The 22005-nt window shown below is 36.3% G+C and overlaps 1 protein-coding gene across 22 annotated transcripts in view; it reads right to left on the bottom strand.

The window, feature by feature from the left end:
• LOC128689421 (ankyrin-2) overlaps window positions 1–22005 on the bottom strand; it is a 989227-nt gene that overhangs the window by 173540 nt on the left and 793682 nt on the right. For 19 of the 22 annotated variants that reach the window (XM_070086289.1, XM_070086296.1, XM_070086297.1 and 16 more), the window contains 5 exons: window positions 18564–18865; window positions 18209–18415; window positions 16671–16863; window positions 3681–3880; window positions 507–743 (listed from right to left, as the gene is read on the bottom strand). In XM_070086289.1, coding sequence (XP_069942390.1) covers window positions 507–743; window positions 3681–3880; window positions 16671–16863; window positions 18209–18415; window positions 18564–18865 — 1139 coding nt within the window. The remainder of the gene's footprint in view (window positions 1–506; window positions 744–3680; window positions 3881–16670; window positions 16864–18208; window positions 18416–18563; window positions 18866–22005) is intronic. The other 3 variants (XM_070086299.1, XM_070086290.1, XM_070086302.1) reach the window with 1 other exon arrangement.

Below are 22005 nucleotides of genomic sequence, written 5' to 3'. Positions count from 1 at the left end.
ACACACAGAGTACATCCCTCACAGATTAAGCATTGTTTGGTGTGATTAGTGGAGGTAACAAGGCAGCAGTTTCAATCTCTGGTATGGGCATCTCCATACACTCAGGTCTTCTGTCTTGGAAAAGCTATATAAATACCCAAGCAAACTACAACTGTGACAAGATAGTGTTTCATTTATTTTTTAAATTATCTTCAATACATGACACTTTTTAATAGTGGCAATATTGCATCAATTTTTTTTAAGTACTTCTACCCTTCAGGAAGGTTTTCTTGAAGCTGGTGAAGGACTCTTGCTCCAAGGAATTGGAGCGACCCTCTCTTCCCTCAGATCAAACCTGATTATTTCTTTCCCAAAGTGATGTTTGATCCCTGTGGGTTTAGCTCTTCCTTATGATTATAATAATTTAAATACTTTTAGCTTTGTTCCTTTAAAAATGTATGTTTTACTCTTAATTAGCTTGAGAGTTTTTAAGAGATTTTGAGGCAATAATATTAAGCTTAACTTACTTTCATCATGTCTTGTTCATCATATGACACATCTAAGGATACATCTCGATTAAGAGTAGCATCCCGTGATGGACCAAGCTCATCCCTGAAGGCTTCAAAACCAGACTGGTCTAGATGTGCCTTAGCCATTGCTCTTTCAATATCGTCTGTGACCAGTTCTACGTTGAATATACACTGATTCACAATATCATCACGTCCAATCTTTCGCAGGCCTTTTTCCAGTGTGTTTCCATTTGCCTATATGCAGACAAATAAAATTAATTAATGTAAAAATAATTTTACTGTCAAATTATGAAATAAATTTTAAACAAAATGAACACACATATAAACAGAAAATGTAAAATAGAAAATTACAAATACACACAATATCTGTAACTATTTACCCAAATAGGTAAATACAATTTTCATGGAGTGGAGCATACATGTCAAGAAAGGATAAAAACTGTAAAAAGAGAAGGAGAGTAACAAATAATTAAACTGACACCTAACCTTTCATTTTCAGTAATAAAACTTGTTAGTATGACTTGCAACTAGGAGATTCACATGTATTAGAAAAACAAAGACCAGCATTTTAAATGTTTCATAAGCTATGTTAAAAATTATCTAAATGAAATGCCTCAAAAGCAATTATACAGTTCCTCCTAAAACTACTGGAGTGTAGGTCTTCTCATTGTCACTTCTAATACATCAATCATATGCACACCATACTTTCTTTCATACTCACTATAGTCTTGGCCTTCCCTTCCTCACTGATACTTAAACTCGATATATTTTGTCTTCCTTTAGAGTGTCCTTGAGGTTTATCATCCTTTCGTTGACTTGGTTTCAGATCAGGTTTCTTAACTAATTGTCTGATCAATATGTCAGTTGGTTGGACAGTTAATAATTAATTTTAAATCTCATAACCATCTATCAATCTATGAATTACAGCCTTTTGCACTCCCAGTGAGACAATTATGACTCTTCAAATTGTTTTTCATGATTCTATCCACATGCACATCTGCTGCTTTCCACTTTACATTTTAACTTCTACACTAATTCTCTTACATTTACCAAGGTTACACATTCCAGTATTGTGTGTTTCAGTCTAGAGAGTACAAAGGTCTTAAAGACCATCATTAGCTTTGCATCACTGATTGTGAAGATTCTTTTAATTCAGCTTATCATTTTCCATGCAGTTATAATAGTAATAAATCATCCTACATCATTACCCCTAAATCCTTAATAATCCCCTTCTATTGTTTTGACCAGTTGAGGTGTTATACTCATTCATTTTTTTTTTTTTTGTGATAAAGTGAACAGGTCCAAATCATGACTAATTTCTGCTCAGTCTATATTTATAAGACCCCTAATTAAATTTGCTCCCTAAATTAGTATCACTTGTGACTTTTTTATATTGGTGAGCATAACTTGTTGATGTCATACATATATACCTTAACCATAAGAACATAAGAAAGAAGGAACACTGCAACAGGTCTACTGACCCATGCAGAGCAGGTCCATGTCCCCCCCAGATTAGCCCAATGACCCCCCCCAGATTAGCCCAATGACCCACCCAGTCTGGTCACCTCCACTCAAGGAAGGAGCACGGCACCAGACCCAGCAGCACAAGCTAGTCAGGTCCAACTCACACCAACCCACACCCACTCATGTATTTATTTAACCTATTTTTAAAGCTACACAACGTTTTAGCCTGAATAACTGTACTTCGGAGTTTGTTCCACTCATCCACAACTCTATTACCAAACCAGTGCTTTCCTATATCCTTCCTGAATCTGAATTTTTCCAACTTGAAACCATTGCTGCGAGTCCTTCTTGGCTGGAAATTTTCAGCACGCTATTTACATCCCCTTAATTTATTCCTGTTTTCCATTTATACACCTTGATCATATCCCCCGAATTCTATGCCTTTCAAGAGAGTGCAGATTCAGGGCCCTCAGTCTATCCTCATAGGGAAGATTTCTGATACATGGGATCATCTTTGTCATCCTCCTCTGTACGTTTTCCAGAGCATTTACATCCATTCTGTAATATAGTGACCAGAACTGAGCAGCATAGTCTAAATGAGGCCTAACCAAGGATATATAGAGTTGAAGAACAACCTGAGGACTTCTACTATTTATATCAAGAACAGAACCAGTCCCAATGAACAGAACCAGTCCCAATGCTAGCCCCTGCAGTACACTTTATTATCTCTAATCACTTTAATGAATTTCCTTTAAGTATTACCCACCACTGTGGTAAATATCCATCTATACTGTTTACCTTTGCATTTGAAAATTTGAAAGAAGTCCCTGGAACATTATCAAAAGCTTTCTGAAAATGTAGATTATATCATATCTCCCACATTCTTTTCATCATACATTTTAGGGTAAATATAATCACTTTCTTCAGAAGTCATGAAGTGACTTAATTAATTAATTTGTGGCTTTCTTAATACTGCACTGTGTGATCTCAGATTGTTATGTTACTGAGTTTATAAACTATGCTGATTGGTCAATAATTACCAGGAAAGAATTAATTTCCCATTTACAAAGTTTAAATTTAAGTTCTGCATAACTATTCCAATTTCACTGAATTTATTAAAAATATGGCAAAAATTTAACTATAATTCATCTTTGACTTCTTTAATATACTTGGATAAAATTTGTCAGGATCAACTAATTTTTAAAATTTAGGGCATATAATCATAAGTGTGTGGCCACACACTATGTATCACCATTATAATGTGATCACGTTATCACAACCTTATCTTGACATTAATGTATCACCTATCACAGTCAATCAATAAAGTTACAACAATCTCACTCTGCAATTTAATCTAGAAAGCAATTTTAATGTTCATGCCTATCAGAAGATAAGTGATCAATCAGTTACACAAACAACATATATCAATCTACTGTACTTATAAATGAAAAATTACTGTGCAATCAATAGCTTCAAATAGGGAAGTTTTTTTTAGCTAGAATAATATAGAAAACCTTTTCTTCCGGATGACTAAATGGTATGCAGATGATGGATCTACTATCTCAATGGATACTATCTTTGAAGCTCACACATAAAAATAAAAACCATTACTTTGCATTTTTCACAAACAACATAAAAATTAAAACTATTTAAAAAATGTAAGTAAATGATTTCTTTGTCTTGATTAGTCAACAGTTGAACTCATACCTTATTTCCAGATGTTTGCATCCAGAGCCTAAGCATAACAATGGCCTGCTGAGGAGCATTATCTGGATACTGTGACTTGATTATATTGATGTCTGAATCACTAATTTCTAGCTCGTGTGCAAGAGCAACCCAGTCTGTGCCCAACATATTTGATATGTCAGTGAGACGAAGATCAGCTTTATGGATGGTGTCAGCTTTGCCTAATGGGAGCAGAAATGCAATGATAAATAAGAATATGTCAATTTATGCCAAGGTTAATAAATTTTAACTCTATAGTGTTTGCTCATTGGAATACTGAAGGGATTCAAACATGCTTCTAGTATGTTAAAGATTGGCCCATTTTAAGACATTTTTTATTCTTGTGATTTTTTCTGTATCTTTGATTTCTTTTTATGAATTTTTGAAAGTGTATCCAAACAGTCATTATACCTTCTTACAAGCAATTGTGAAAGATTGGGAAACACACACTCCCAGGTCTAGAACTACACTGGTTCACATCTCTACTCGCCCAGCTTTGGGAAAAGTTCGGGCTATCTGATTGGTTATTTGAGGATGACGAAAAGTTCCTCTTTTTGCTCACAAAAATTTTAACAATTTCCTGTGCAGTGATTAATCTCCAGAAAGGCTTAAATTAGGCTTAATAGCCTCTCCTGTATGGGGCAGCAGAACACTAAAGGGGTTAATATTTTAGCCTCAGCTTAGCTGTCTACATTTAAAATACCCAAAGATTCTCAATGAAAGCCAATCTTGTATCATTAAATCAGATATTAAGTATATTTTCATATAATTTACAGTATGTGAATAGTAATAACTGTATCTATCTGTAGTTACAGGAGCAGAACTATGCTTATACTATCTCATCTATTAGCAGTCACCCTGTCTCGGAGGAAAACGGCCAAAGTGTTAAAAAATCAGTATTAGATTGTATAAGCATACATACTACTGTACCTCTTCTTTGAGCCCCTTCCACAAGTTTAACACTCTATTTTCCTGCAATTACTATAACTAACTGTAACTAATGGAGAAGGGCCAAGCTCATGATGTCCCACCTCTCAGCACCATTTTATTTTCAATTGGGACCTTGAGTTCTCTCTGTTAAAGGTGCTGAAAAATCTTCCTTCTCTACTTTTTCATATCCTTTTATGCTCTTATATATTGTTATCATATTGCCTCTTGTTTACCCTTCTGCTCACAGGAAAAATTTTTGATCTTTCTTTATAATTTGTATATCTTCACACTTCAGAGCCATTTTGTAGCTTGTCTTAGATTCGGTTTACTATATTTATGTTTTTATTTTGTGTGAGCACCATCCTACAAAAGCAGTCTTGTTCAGGTGTGTGTTGTGACTTTTTTAATATTAAATCTTACCATACATACATCTGAAAGCTATTTTAAAGTGTGATAATACCAGAACATAACCCTAGAGTTTTTCATAATTACTCTATGTGTATAAAAATTTGGGAGGGAGGGAAAGGGGGACAAGGTGGGGAAGAATGAGAAGATGTACAGACCAGCTAGCAGCACCTCCAACTCGCATCTTTCAGCACTGCCTAGTACAGTGTGAATGACCTTCTCTGTGGAAAGAGGCAAATGTAGTCCCTGTTCACAAAAAGAAGAGCAGAGAAGAAATCAGCAACTACAGACCAGTGTCACTCCTGTCAATCACCGGTAAGATCCTTGAGACAATAATCTCAAGACAAATGACAGAGTTTTTTGACTATCACTCACTACTTTGTGATCGTCAATATGGCTTCAGGAAAGATTACTCTGCTGCTGATCTGCTGTTAAACCTCTCCACTAAGTGGCACCAGTCACTGGATGAATCCAAAGTCAGCTGTGTGGTAGCACTGGACATTGCTGTCGCTTTCGACCGGGTGTGGCACCAGGGCCTCTTAGCAAAACTTCAAGCACTGGGAATTGCAGACTCTACGTTATATCTCCTCAGTGATTACCTTCATGGTAGATCTCTAAGTGTAGTTCTCAATGGAACAGAATCAGCAAGACATCCTATTGGGGCAAGTGTTCCACAAGGAAGCGTACTGGAACCATTGTTATGGAATGTCTACTTCAACGACCTTCTTCATCTCATCCCAGAATCACATGCATATGCAGACGACTGTACACTGACATTCACTTATCCAAGAGAGGAAATACCAGCTGCTCTAAGCTATATCAATCACCAGCTGAGAGCTGTATCAGCTTGGGGAAATAGATGGAAAGTAACATTTGCACCTGAGAAAACGCAAATGATGATCGTATCTAGGCACCATGATGGTAATGCTGGTGCAGTAGTAAGGATGAATGGGAGGGTGTTGGCACCTGGAGAAGAAGTTGATATCCTTGGGGTGAAATTTGACTCCAAACTAACCATGAAGAACCATGTTGTAAATCTTGCAAACAAGGCAGCCAGGAAGCTTACAGCACTTCGCCGTATCTCCCATCTGCTTGACAGTAGGGGTTGCAAGATTCTGTAAGAGGCACAAGTATGCTCACACCTTGAGTATGCTCCACTTTCTTGGTTTGCCTGCCCCCCCCCCCTCTCATCTGCGACTGCTTGACAGAGTAGAGAACAGAGCAAGAAGTCTCATCTCTCGCCTGGACCCATCCTGGATAGATCTGTCATTTCAGCAGAGCCTTCAACACAGGAGGGATGTGGGTGGCCTTACTGTTATGTACAAGGCCAATATTGCCAAAGTACCACCCTTGGATCCACTTCGAGGACGGCGTGAAACAAGCTTTTATGCCACAAGACGGGCAGAAAGCAGCATCTTCACTCTGGCTGTACCCTTCTCCAGAACATCACTCCATCTGAGATCATATATACCCAGGATGACTCGAGTATGGAACACATTCGTACAACATAATGATGTCAACGAGATAAAGTCAGTTGATCACATGAAAATGCTGGCCCACAGATGGCTCCAACTTCATCCTGTTCCCTACTTGTATGTCTCATAACAATAAAAATGCTTTCAAATGAGCTGATGTAGGTAACAGCTCTTAGCTTGTCAATAAAGTTAGGAATCCTTAACCTGTAAATAACTTGTCAATAAAGCTAGGAATCCTTAACCTTGTCAAACCCTGTGTAAAAAAGAGAGAGAGAGAGAGAGAGAGAGAGAGAGAGAGAGAGAGAGAGAGAGAGAGAGAGAGAGAGAGAGAGAGAGAGAGAGAGAGAGCCAACTTCATCCTGTTCCCTACTTGTATGTCTCATAACAATAAAAATGCTTTCAAATGAGCTGATGTAGGTAACAGCTCTTAGCTTGCCAATAAAGTTAGGAATCCTTAACCTGTAAATAGCTTGTCAATAAAGCTAGGGATCCTTAACCTTGTCAAATCCTGTGTAAAAAAAAAAAAAAAAAAAGAGAGGGGGGAGGGGTATTAATATTAAAATGTATTTATTAACATAAAAGTGTATTAATATTAAAGAACATCAATATAAATAGTGTTAGTATTAAAGCATATTAATATTTATTATTTTCATTAACACATCGACCATCTCCTACCAAGGCAGGGTGGCCCAAAAAAGAAAAACTTTCATCATCATTCACTCCATCACTGTCTTGCCAGAGGTGCACTTACACTACAGTTATAAAACTGCAACATTAACACCCTTCCTTCAGAGTGCAGACACTGTACTTCCCATCTACAGCATATTAATAAACAGCATTAATATTAGTGTACAGTGGAACCCCGGTTTTCAGCTTTAATCCGTTCCAGAAGGTCGGCTGAAAACCGATTTGTACGAAAACTGAAGTAATATTTCCCATAAGAAATAATGCATGTAAATCCAATTAATCTGTTCCAGACACCCAAAAATATTAAAAAAAAATACATTTTATAGAGAATACCTATAGCTTTACATACAGAAAACAATGAGAAATATATATAAGTGACTAATGAAATTGATAGATGAACATTTAACATCACTTTTACCTTTACTGAAGACTCTTGTTGGGGTATGGAAGAACAAAAGAGTTAGCCTATCCTTCATAGGCTTGTGTCCTGGCAGTTCCTTTTCCTCCTGCATGATGTAGGTCCTCTTTGGCATTTTCTTCCAAAAGGGGCCTGTTTTGTCACAACTGAAGACTTGTTGGGGGAGGAATCCTTCAGCCTTTATGTACTTCATGAATTCATCAATGAATTCTTCGGCCCCACGTTTGTCCGAACTTGCAGCCTCGCCATGCCTTACCACACTGTATGGCACTTTGCTTCTTGAATCTGTCGAAACAGCCTTTGCTGGCCTTAAATTCACTAATAGCAGCACTCATTCCGGGCATTTTTTTTACAAGATCCGCATGCAACTGCCTTGCCTTTCCACAAATTATCGCTTTCACAACACTATCTCCCCCTAACTGCTTTTGGTTGAACCCCACCACCAAACACTTCTCAACATCTTCGATTGTTTGCAATCTCTGTTTCATTAGCACATTTACCCCTTTCACAACATCAGCTTCCTTGATTTCTAATTTCTTCGCCAGGATGGAACTGATCGTTGATTTGGACTTCCCACACGTCCTGGCGACCTCGGACACACGTATGCCACTTTCATATTTTTCTACAAGTTCTTTCTTGAATTCTATCGTGTTTCTCACCTTCTTTACCAAAGGGCTGGCACTCGGAACTTTGGCCCCATGGGAGCTTATTTAGTAGTCGCAAGCACAAAAAAAATGTATTATTATGAAATGTTTCGGATGAACATGCAGAGTAATGCTCACTGAACGAGTAACAAGGGCAGACTGTGTGACAATCGTATGAGCAGCTGCGTCCTGCAGTCAGGCAGATGCATCTGGTATGGATGATTTCCGAGCAGATGTATGAAAACGAAATATTTTACCAAAAATAAAAATGGTCGAAAACTGAATTGTACAATAACTGGACCAGACAAAAACCAGGGTTCCACTGTGCTGATACATTTTTTTTTTTTTTTTGGTAAAATCTAACAAACAGCCAATATGTCAATCACTAGAAAGACAATAAAATTAGTTTGGCTAACACCATGATAGAGAGCAATGTGGCAGATGTTGCAAGTATATGGAATAGGTGGTAAGTTACTAAATGCTGTAAAGAGCTTTTATGAGGATAGTGAGGCTCAGGTTAGGGTATGTAGAAGAGAGGGAGAATACTTCCCAGTAAAAGTAGGTCTTAGACAGGGATGTGTAATGTCACCATGGTTGTTTAATATATTTATAGATGGGGTTGTAAAAGAAGTAAATGCTAGGGTGTTCGGGAGAGGGGTGGGATTAAATTATGGGGAATCAAATTCAAAATGGGAATTGACACAGTTACTTTTTGCTGATGATACTGTGCTTATGGGAGATTCTAAAGAAAAATTGCAAAGGTTAGTGGATGAGTTTGAGAATGTGTGTAAAGGTAGAAAGTTGAAAGTGAACATAGAAAAGAGTAAGGTGATAAGGGTATCAAATGATTTAGATAAAGAAAAATTGGATATCAAATTGGGGAGGAGGAGTATGGAAGAAGTGAATGTTTTCAGATACTTGGGAGTTGAAGTGTCGGTGGATGGATTTATGAAGGATGAGGTTAATCATAGAACTGATGAGGGAAAAAAGGTGAGTGGTGCATTGAGGTATATGTGGAGTCAAAAAACGTTATCTATGGAGGCAAAGAAGGGACTGTATGAAAGTATAGTAGTACCAACACTCTTATATGGATGTGAAGCTTGGGTGGTAAATGCAGCAGCGAGGAGACGGTTGGAGGCAGTGGAGATGTCCTGTCTAAGGGCAATGTGTGGTGTAAATATTATGCAGAAAATTCGGAGTGTGGAAATTAGGAGAAGGTGTGGAGTTAATAAAAGCATTAGTCAGAGGGCAGAAGAGGGGTTGTTGAGGTGGTTTGGTCATTTCGAGAGAATGGATCAAAGTAGAATGACATGGAAAGCATATAAATCAATAGGGGAAGGAAAGAGGGGTAGGGGTCGTCCTCGAAAGGGTTGGAAAGAGGGGGTAAAGGAGGTTTTGTGGGCGAGGGGCTTGGACTTCCAGCAAGCGTGCATGAGCATGTTAGATAGGAGTGAATGGAGACGAATGATACTTGGGACCTGATGATCTGTTGGAGTGTGAGCAGGGTAATATTTAGTGAAGGGATTCAGGGAAACCGGTTATTTTCATATAGTCGGACTTGAGTCCTGGAAATGGGAAGTACAATGCCTGCACTTTAAAGGAGGGGTTTGGGATATTGGCAGTTTGGAGGGATATGTTGTGTATCTTTATATGTATATGCTTCTAAGCTGTTGCATTCTGAGCACCTCTGCAAAAGCAGTGATAATGTGTGAGTGTGGTGAAAGTGCTGAATGATGATGAAAGTATTTTCTTTTTGGGGATTTTCTTTCTTTTTTGGGTCACCCTGCCTCGGTGGGAGACAACCGACTTGTTGAAAAAAAAAAAAACAAAAAAAAAACACCATGATCATGAAACTGGTTTCAACCTAGTCCATATTATTTATTACACTATTGTCACTCTGTGCCAATACTCACTTGTGTTGAAAATGTGGCTTGACAATCTTCAGTTTGTTCCAAATTTTCTACAAAGATTATTTAAAGGTTTGGGCCAGTGATCCCCATGTTAAGGAAGAGTGGTTAGGTTGTTAGTGATGATCAAGTTAAGATACAGATGCTAGACATATAGGAAAACTTCGTAACTATTTCAGTGTATCTCTGGATCATTCATTTTGTAATAAGTATAAGTAGTATATACAGTATGATCTCTTATATCCAAAATATGTAAGGCCAAAAGTGTTTCAAGCAACAGAATTTTATGGATGATAGACAGGCCAAACATATTTCATAATAGAAACTGACCCAAAATATGTCCTTAACTTAATCTCATTTGAACATTTTAGGTCTTGTTTTTATTTTATATCTTCCAGTTTTACAATGCTTCAGCAAATAACATTTTTCCAAATGGAAAGTCAGCAATAAGTGTCAGGGGCCCAAGACTGTTTGACTGCCTCCCAGTGTACATAAGGGAGGTTACCAATAGACCCCTGGCTGTCTTCAAGAGGGAGCTGGACAAGCACCTAAAGTTAGTACCTGACTAGCTGAGCTGTGGTTTATAGGTTGAACTGGTATAAACCTTGGTAATAAATACCGACAAGTTGGTTTAGAAAGACACGTAAGCAAACACTATAACATATTTATTAGAAAACGTTTCGGTCCTGGGACCTTGATCACTTCTAACATACAGAGGTAGGAAGACATTATATATAGGCGGAGAGTGAGGTGTGACGCACGTGACCTGAGGAATGTCATAAGAACATAAGAATGGAGGAACACTGTAGAAGGCCTACTGGCCCATGCGAGGCAGGTCCCCATCAAAAACAACCTCCACCCATGATGAGGACGGGCAGACGATGAAATCACGTGACTCCTGTGTTGTTGGGTTGGTGCTGCTTAAGTATCATGTATGCCAATGTTTTTGAAATTTTGTAGTTTCCAGTGTTGCGTTCTATAGTGTCGGTGACGGCGATTAGTGAGGCTTCTAGATTTCATCAATCTAGTGGAACTTTGTGTTAATTTCAACTTCTTCAAGTATCAGGACAACTGTTACAAACAATGCTTTGGGATGGCAATGGGCAGCCCGCTCAGCGCTGTGCTTGCCAACCTCTTCATGGAAAACCTGGAGACAGAGAAATTCAGCACCCTCATTCCCAACACCGTTACCTGGCTAAGATACGTTGATGATATATTGGTTTTCTATCCGAGACGTCTCAATATCCAGGCCCTTCTCAACAAGATCAATGCAGTTGAACCATCAATAAAGTTTACACTTGAACTCGAAAATGATGGCAAACTTCCTTTCCTCGACGTTCTACTGTGCAGATCTCCCGACAGTGACAAACTTCTCTTCAAAGTGTATAGAAAACCTACCAACAAGGACGATCTTATACACTTTTATTCACACCAAGACACCCGCACTAAGAGAGGAGTCCTCATTGGCTTCTTCTTGAGAGCTCTTCGCATCTCCAGCCCTTGTTTTCTAGAAGAAGAATGCACTTACATAACACAAGCCTTTACACGTCTTCAGTTCCCATCTTTCTTCATCCGAGATTGCAGACTCAAGGCACAAGCTATCCTCAACAAACCGCCCATGGAACAGCCCCCTAAACAGTTCATAGTACTCCCATGTGGCGATGTTGCCACGAATACTCGCAGGGCACTTACTATGAGTAACATCAACGTTTCCACCATAAACACATCATCTATCAAAGACCTCACTACGAAACGCAGCCCCACACCTCTAACTTCTACAGCAGGCGTCTACGCTATCCCCTGTGGGTTCTGTCCCAAGAAATATGTAGGCGAGACAGGCAGAGATCTTGCAGTCCGCCTGAATGAGCATCGAAATGCCTCTAACAGAGACGATGTAAGGTACGCATGTGTCCTCCACAGAGACTCCACGGGGCATTTGATGAACTGGAATGAGGCACAACTCGTTCTCACCGAACCAGACCTCAGACGCCAACGGTGCCTAGAAGCCTCACTAATCGCCGTCACCGACACTATAGAACGCAACACTGGAAACTACAAAATTTCAAAAACATTGGCATACATGATACTTAAGCAGCACCAACCCAACAACACAGAAGTCACGTGATTTCATCGTCTGCCCGTCCTCATCATGGGCGGAGGTTGTTTTTGATGGGGACCTGCCTCGCATGGGCCAGTAGGCCTTCTACAGTGTTCCTCCATTCTTATGTTCTCATGACATTCCTCAGGTCATGTGCGTCACACCTCACTCTCCGCCTATATATAATGTCTTCCTACCTCTGTATGTTAGAAGTGATCAAGGTCCCAGGACCGAAACGTTTTCTAATAAATATGTTATAGTGTTTGCTTACGTGTCTTTCATAGGTTGAACTGCATGCAGCCAGCAGTAACAGCCTGGTTGATCAGAATCTGATCCACCACAGGGGCATTGACCCCTAGAACACCCTCCAGGTAGTTATCTGATGATCTGTCACATGTCAACACTGCAGTGTGGCAGGTGTGCAGGTGATGCATTTGTACAGTATCAAATTCTTTAAGACTCACAGAACAATGTTTTAACCTATAGAATATGCCTATTAGGTACCATTTCATCCCTCTGTGGGATTCTCCTAATTATTTTTTTTAAAAGTTAACGTAGAAAATGCTATATACAGTGAAACCTCGATTTAATGTATTAACCCTTAAACTGTCCAAAAGTAGATCTATGTTACTACTGCTGGTGCTCCAAATGTAGATCAATGTTTTATTTTTCCTGCCTTCAAATTTGGCACGATTGGCCTGAGATACCTGGTCAGTATAGAATGGGTCTTAACACTTGGTGTGAGCAGTATTAAAAAATCTGGGACCACTTAGTAGCTTGTGTGAGCACCAGTTCAATTGAGCGCCATTTAGAACAAATAGCATGACAAACACCAGGGATTCACTGATGTCACATTGTATTAACACCCCTTTTGAGAGAAAAGTGATGTTGACCCAGAGTTTAGTGGCTTTGAAATGGATGTGGCCACAAGTGGTCGAGGAAATATCAAAAACCTTGATAATAACCCATGTGCAACATTTATGCAACATCCTTTCATTTTTGATACCACTGGTAGTGTCATCCTGCCAGATTGTCCTATAAGCTATGTCCTAAGTAAAGAGAAATTATTCTGGAACATGTGTAATACATATTCGGCGGGCTGGCTGTCTGACTTACGGCTGTCTCTCTGTCTGTATCTGTCTCTGTCTATCTCTGTCTCTCACTCAAAGGTGCACATAAGTACAGGTATCATACATAGTGTAAATTACCTAGGATAACCCAAAAAATCCAGACAAAGTGCTATACTGTGCTTGTATATATAAGGCATAATAAGCATGACTGGCAAGTAATATACATTTTCACCTGATCAGGAATCAGACATGATAACTCTGAACTGTGTGTAATACCTGTTGGTTCATGAGCTGCTCTCTGAGACAAAGACAAGCAGACAGAAAGACAGAGACACACAGGCAGACAGAAAAACAAAGACACACAGGCAGACAAAAAGAAGGATAAGCAGACAGAGCTAGACAGACAGACAGATGACATGTTTATGTGTAGCAGTGAAAATAAATAAAGCCACGGTTCCCTGGAACAGTGTACGATCATCAAATGTCACTCCACTGCTGCACTGTCAGCAGTGGAGTGACACTCGCCTTACACCGTGCTTCAAGGAATTTCATATATACTCCAGCATGTCTAAAACATTGCTGGAACCTATAAATACAGTGGAACCTCTACTTACGAGTGCATCCACATGCAAGTTTTTTCCAGATACGAGCAGTCGCTCGGTTGATCTTTTGTTTCCAGACGTGAGCGAAATTTCCAGATACGAGCAGGCCTCAAGGGAGGTTCCTCGACGCTGGTAAGAGGCTCTTGCTCTTGATCTAGGGAATTGGATCTCAGAACTTGGGCAATATATGATGGAAAGATGCTTAACGTACACCATAAATGAAAGAAATTGGACCATAAATAACGGAGTTCACTTCTCAGCCATTTGCCGCCCCTTAGCAGTATTTTCGTATGGTTTTTATGGTCATATTCTCATTTTTTTTGGTCTGATTTGATAGAATGGAAGATATATTACAGAAAGAGATGTGATTTTGATTGGTTTCACAACAAAAAGTACCTTGAAATTGAGCTCAGAGCAGCAGAAATTTTCGATTCTTTGGCGATGTTCAAGAGTAAACAAATGACATCACTGTCCATTCCAGGCAATGATTGCGACCAGATCTACCTGGAGTTCATTACCTTTGTAACTAGTTCAGCTATCATAACTTTGGGGTCCAGTCCCTGGACCCATTATGTACCTCTGTAATCTTTTGACTACTGCCCACAGGATGGGTATGGGGTGCATAATAAAGATATTAATCGGAACTGTCCATTCTAATATGCAGTCATGAATGGGTTGACATTATTTATACAATTATTACAATAATACAGTAGTCTGCATAACAGTAAATCTTCTATTTTTTGTGTTAATATAAATTACAAATTATTTATACTGTAATAATAATAATATGTATAATAATATAATATACGTGTAATAATAATAATATAATACGTATAATAATAATACATATATAATAATAATGTACTATATTATAATAATGTATAATAATAATGTACTATACTATAATAATTATAATAACAGACGGCTTCAAAAGGCCGTCACTAGATGACAGTGATTACCACAACAATGCGGGAGCAGTTGTGGCTGCCTCCATTTGTCACATAATGACATATTTTATTCATTCAGGTTTCTATGTTATTTATATTGTTTATTATGTTATATTAGATGAACTGTGATAGATAAATAAGCCAAACAGATGATATTAGCAAAATATTAAAGTATCTTGTCGTGCCTCCTGAGAGCTGGAACGGATTAATTGCATTTCAATTAATTTAAATGAGAAAAATCAACTCTGCAAATGAGCAAATCCAGAAGCGAGCAAGGTCACAAAATGGATTAAACTCATAAGTAGAGGTTCCACTATACTTTGTATATAATTCTAGACAATAGTAAATGACCAAGGCAGGTGAAAATGTTCACCTGTCGGTGTGTTTGTGACTATTCGAGTACTATTTCAGTACCTAATATTGGTGTCAGAACAAAGATTGGCTATGAAATCACAAGAACTACTATAAATTGTAATTATCAGAACATAAAAATTATATAAATTAAAATAAAAATGAGAAAAAAAAAAAGGTATATCAGCAACACTTCTGCAAGTGGCAGGACTCCATGTTGCCTTCAGGTGAGCATCCAGTGCCAACTTCGCAGTCTTATATCTCAGTAAGTACTAGTCCTAAAAATTTTTTTTTGGGTCTTATTACACACAGAAAATTGCTCTCTTTAATTAAAAAAATAACTTTTTTTTTTTTTTTTCAAAATATTTGGAGTGCTGGCAGTGAAAATGTAGATCTACATTTGGACAGTTTAAGGGTTAATAGGGGGAGAGGGTGTCCTGTAATGCCAACTGTTTTTCTATGATTGTAATTGTAGCAATATTCATTAGTTCTGAAAACAATGGACTTGGTCCATTAAATCCTAAATCAATTTACTCCATGGGCCATAACAACAAACTAGAGTACTGATTCTACAGATCTACAATATCATGTGAATACAATATATTTTGGCTATTAATTCAATCCATTTTTATTTTTTTGCTATGAAAAATTTTAAGAGATGGGATGTGTGGGAAGAGTTAAACAACCATTGTCTAAATTAACAAAACATAGGTATGAGACTGTTGATTTTTTTATGTTAACCAGATGCTCTTTGGTTAATAGAATATTGGACATATGAGGTACTCCTGTAGTGTGTATCTAAACCCATCTTACTTGTGCCACAAATTATTACAGTAATTTTCACTTGTTTGGTAGTTAGTTATAAGTAATGTTCCATGTAAAAATGACAATGTTCACCTGCCAAGAGGACGGATATGTCAACATGGCTTCTCAGAAATTCATTATGAGTTTTCTTTATGACTAGCACAATGAAGTACAGTACATCTCACTGCCTTTAAAACAATCCATTAAAAACAAATGATTTTGATAAAAGCTTAAATATAACAGATAACTGTCACTGGAGAAATAAATTTTTTTTTTAGTGTAGCATATAAGCAAAAGTGTATGAAAAAATATGTTATTTTTTCATACACTTTTGCTTATATGCTACACTAAAATTTTTTTTTATTTCTCCAGTGGAGGAATACGAGAGTACAAAGACAATGAAGTTAGTTCTTTTTCTTACAAGAAAACAGAAAAATTATCCATAAAAACCAGTGCTACAGTATTTACCAATAATGAATTGTTAATTATATTAGAGCAAAATATATCCAATAAACACAATTTGAAAAATAATGAAAACCCTAATAAAACAAAATATAAAACAGAATAAAAATGTATTAAAGAGGTAGGATGAAGGGAAGGTGTGAAACATTCAGACAAGACGGCAGTTACTCACTAATGGAGAGGAAGGAGTACTTCTTCTCTAGGGCGAGGAGGTCAGGTTCTGAGGGCGCAGGCTCGGGCTGGATGTTGTCAGGCAGGGCAATGTTCAGGTTACAGATGGGGGTCTGAGGGGGATCACCACGCCCAACCTGAAACACAGGGGGTTTTAACAGGCTAATTAGTGAAGCCTTCTTCCAACGCCCATCCTGGAAGATTAGAGGGCAAGGAGGTGTTATTGAGCAAGATGGAAGAGTAGTAAATAGCCAAACATAAATTTAGTTAACTACTCACTTAGGCTGATGTTGGAGTTACATAACTTCAATCCTGAAATAAACTAGCTAATACCATATTTCATTTATTTTGAGAACAACCTACAACAATTAACCCTTTCAGGGTTTCGGCCGTACTAGTACGGCTTACGAGCCAGGGTTTTTGACGTACTAGTACGCCTAAATTCTAGCGCCCTCAAATCTAGTGAGAGAAAGCTGGTATGCCTACATATGAAAGAATGGGTCTATGTGGTCAGTGTGTGCGGTATAAAAAAAATCCTGCAGCACACAGTGCGTAATGAGAAAAAAAAACTTTGACCGTGGTTTTGGATTAAAACAGCGACTTTGCACTGTATTTTCGTATAGTATTTTTTGTTGTATTCTAGTTTTCCTGGTCTCATTTTATAGAATGGAAGATATATTACAGAAATTGAGATAATTTTGACTGGTTTTACAAAGAAAAGTACCTTGAAATTGAGCTCTAAGTAGCAGAAATGTTTGATTTTTACCAAAGTTCCAAAGTAAACAAATCATGCTATGCGTCCAATACACATCAATTGGCGAGTCTAATATTCTTTCACAAGTGTGCTGATATTATTTATACCATTTCTACACCAACGCAGTAGTCTGCAAAACAGTAAAGAGGGGCATGGGGACATGACTAATGAACAGAGGAAATGTTATTTTAGTGCCAGGAATGTCTTTCTTGTTTATTCTGGACCCTATTCGGAAATTGGCATCTTTTGAAATTTGTGTGAAATTGGCAAAATTGCTAAATTCTGACCATTGAAATGGATAGTTGAAATCATTAAATGGGTGGTTTCTTGTACTCATTCGATAGAAAAAATGGAGTTCTAGCGAAATAGTTATGATTTTCATCAACAAGTATGATGGAATTGGCCGAAAATAGGGCTCAAAGTGGGCAAAATCGCCAATGCGTAAACATCGTCGAGACCGCTAACTTCGCGAGAGCATAATTCCGTAAGTTTTCCATCAAATTTCATACTTTTGGTGTCATTATGATCGGGAAAAGATTCTCTGTCTTTTCATAAGAAAAAATAGTTTATTTTTTGCTTGAAATTTGGCCGGCCCTGAGAACAAGACTCTGAGAGGGCCTGTCGACCCTGAAAGGGTTAAAAGTTTGTAATAAATGTAAATTTTATATAGCACTCATGACATATATTCATTAACTAATAAGATTTCTTATTAATTAACTTTACCATAAATTATTATAAATTTCATGTTAACTTACAATATGTATTTATGTTTCATCATGGATTACCTTAGGTTGTCGCATAAAGGCCACTCTGCCAATAGGGTCAGCATGCTGATCCTTTACACGAACTGTGAACGGAAGCCGATTTTCTCGGAACGCATAGAAGTTGAAAGCAAGTTGGTCCCCAGACTTTGTGACTGGAACTAGGTTACCAGCAAATTCTAGGAACTGTGGTTTGCCCTCCAACACTTCAACATCACGAGACTTAGCAACCTGGGAGATTATTTTGCAAATTAAAGAGTAATGTATATTTAATAAAAATAAATTAAATACAAACATAGAATGCACTTACTGCTAAAAATAATTTTTAAGTGTGTACAATTCCTGACACTACATAAAAAAAAGCTAATCCAAAACTCACTTCAACAAACAACTCTTGGTGTTCAAGTGTCTTGTCTTCCCGGTCATCAGTCATACAGAATACTCTTACTCTTGCTTCTTCCAGCTGGTGTCGCTTGCTAAATACGACAAACTTCGCCATGAAAGGTACATGAATTGCCTCCCGGTAGAGTTCTGTGGCCATTTTAGTGGCTTCTGGTATGTTGCTGCAGTCCATTAACCAAAATCTGGCAGAAACTGTAGTAGTGAAGCTGACACAGTCATTGACAAATGTGAGGGGTGTAGATCCTGTGACGTCTTCCCACTGAGCACGAGTTGTGCCGCCTGGAAAAATTGTGAGTTAGTTAATATGAACACAATTTTATTTTTTTAAGTAACTTAAGTTTATAAAAAATACTATAGTCATGTCTAGATACAATCACTTCAATTAGCTGCATACTGCAAAAGCCTTAAAAAATGCTCATATTTTCTACAAGAATACATTTTCCTTAAAAATTAAGGCATAATAAGTTAATTTTTAAATAATAAGCCTAATGCAGGAAAATGTATAAAAATTCAAAATACAAGAGCATCCTTTTTTTAGTGACTTCTAATAAAAATATATCTATTCACATCTATTATACAGAAGCACATAAGGTGGCCTCATCAAGAAATAACAAATTAACACTACAATCACTATCATTTACGAGATGAAAAGAAACTAGGAAAAACAAAATTTAAAATGAATAATTTCTATAAATTAAAAATTAAATAATTTAACAGGCATTGCACTAACATGAATTGTATGTGGATGTAAAAAAGACATGCCATTGATGTTGGTTATTCTTACATAAACAGATATGAGCATAATTCCATTATTCAAGATTACCCACAAGCCAATATAAATAAATAAATAAATAAATATATACATACATACAGACATATATATATATATATATATATATATATATATAGATATAGATATATATATATAGATATATATAGATATATGTATATAGATATATATAGATATATGTATATAGATATATGTATATATATAGATATATATATAGATATATGTATATATATAGATATATATAGATATATGTATATAGATATATATAGATATATGTATATAGATATATGTATATAGATATATATAGATATATGTATATAGATATATATATATATAGTATATATATATATATATATATATATATATATATATATATATATATATATACATATCTATATACATATATCTATATACATATATATATATATATATATAATATATATATATATATATATATAAATATATAAATATATATATTATATATATATGTATATATATATATATATATATATTTATTTATTTATTTATTTATTTTTCAGATGCAGTACAGTTAATACAGTCCATTACTCTGAAATTTTCTTTGTACTATGTTTATTATTAAATACATGGATGAGCTTTTATTACATACATAAACATCAAGTTGTTATGTGTTAATAATGCCGCAACACAGTGACACCAGAGTAAGTTTGAGTAAAGTGAGTGCTAGCAAATTGACTTAATCAAACGACTTGTGGTTGTCTTGAAAATCTGATACTCAATTCCATACAAGTAACAATAAATAGATACAAGGGTCTTCAAGAATGTGAATAAAAAAAATTGAAAATGAAATAAAGTACTAGGAAAAAGGGAGGAATATTGCTTGCTTGACTACAGACAGTATATGACTGCTGTTATTTTATATTTATGTTGTTAAGGGTAAAATGAAGTATTTAAATCTCACAAAAAACAAGAGTAAAAACATTACAAAACTATAACTTTTGTACAGTATATAATAACAGTACCATTTTTTTTTTAAATGTGTACATAATACATTACTATATTTATTATTAAAGTATAAGTATTAGATTAGCCATTGAGGGAAAAAATCTATTTTTTCTACTGCTTCTGCAATATATAGTGCATATATGTAATTAAAGGTATATTTATAAATTAAATCTAAATAAAGACTACATTAACATGCAAAATCAGACAAGTTATAAATAAAAGCCACATTGCCTCCCTTTCTCATTAGCCAAAAAAAATAAAATATGACCTACAGTGATAGACAAAACTATGAAAATAAATCTGCTCCCAATTTGTTCCTGCCACTATTTCTAAGAACTTTTCAATGATGCTGGAGCAAGATATGAAGAACAGTTAAGAGAGTAATACATAAATCTTCTGAAAAAAATTGAGCTTGCATAATTATAAATAAGGGCCTAGAACATGACTTAATACACGAGAAATACTGATGATTAATTATCCATTTTGGTCTTAGCTTCTCTCAATATTTTCATAGTTTTGTCAGCAATGAAGGCCTGGCCTAAATACAAAAGGCAAGTACTTTATCCACTGTGTACCGCATGGTTTGCAATATATGACAAAGTTATCGTTTATATGACAAAAGATAACATCAAAAAAAAAAAAGCCTAACTACAAATAAAAATCTTATGCTTTCATTAACTGTGCATATAATTAATTCCAGAGTAGAATGCCAGATAAGTATAATTTTTTTTACTTCAAACCTACTCAAGAAGTAAGAATTACATATTGTTTATAGCCCAAGAAGCAGGTCATGAGTTTGAAATGGAAAACTTTCTTAACCAAGGTAATAAGGGTACTATAGGAAGACATGCACACAGTGTATGCACTCTTTATAATAAAAAATACAAGTGATGAAAATAATCAACAGACAGCCAGAATGAGAAGCATCTGAACATTGCTTCTCTGAATCCATGAGTAACATTAAGGAAGAATGAAATCACAAGGTGATGATGACGAGGTCTTAATAATTGTTATTCCAGAAGAGTGGATCAGTGGCAACTCAATGTAACCTTGTGACATGCAGGACGTGTGAAGCCAATTATATAAGAACAGGGAGAGGGAAGAACACTTGTAGCAGGCCTCTGTATCACCTGCAGAAATTCCTAAAGAAGTACAGATAAGCAACCTTTCTAAAAAAAAAAAAATAATATAATGCCAATTTTGCCAGCTACTGACAGAAGACAATTTACTACTTTATTAGTGGCAAGTGCTTTCACTGGTCAAATCTGACCAGTTATGACTTTACTGAAGTGATACTTTTACAATACAATAGATTTTATATGCACCAGAGGTTATTTTACCATGTCAAGTCACACGCAGGAAGAACTATAAATTAATTGTCAGTATTAGCCTACGAGCAAAATGTTTGTGTGTAGCATACTGTGGTATACCAACTTAACAAATCACTTTTGTTGTTTTAACTAATTAGAATAGCTGGCAATACAGAAACTTAATGCAGAGAATCTGCCATCAGCCGGTAAAATAAACATTGCAATAATAACGAAATAATAAGAATGATAATAACAGCTTATCTTATGACAGTGACATCAATATATTGACAAATTTGTAAAAAAAAAAAAGAGAAAATGATATAAAAGTGAGTAAT

Source organism: Cherax quadricarinatus, chromosome 18 (genome assembly GCF_038502225.1).
Source record: "Cherax quadricarinatus isolate ZL_2023a chromosome 18, ASM3850222v1, whole genome shotgun sequence".
Classification (NCBI taxonomy): domain Eukaryota; kingdom Metazoa; phylum Arthropoda; class Malacostraca; order Decapoda; family Parastacidae; genus Cherax; species Cherax quadricarinatus.
This window is presented reverse-complemented; position numbering and strand designations above follow the sequence as displayed.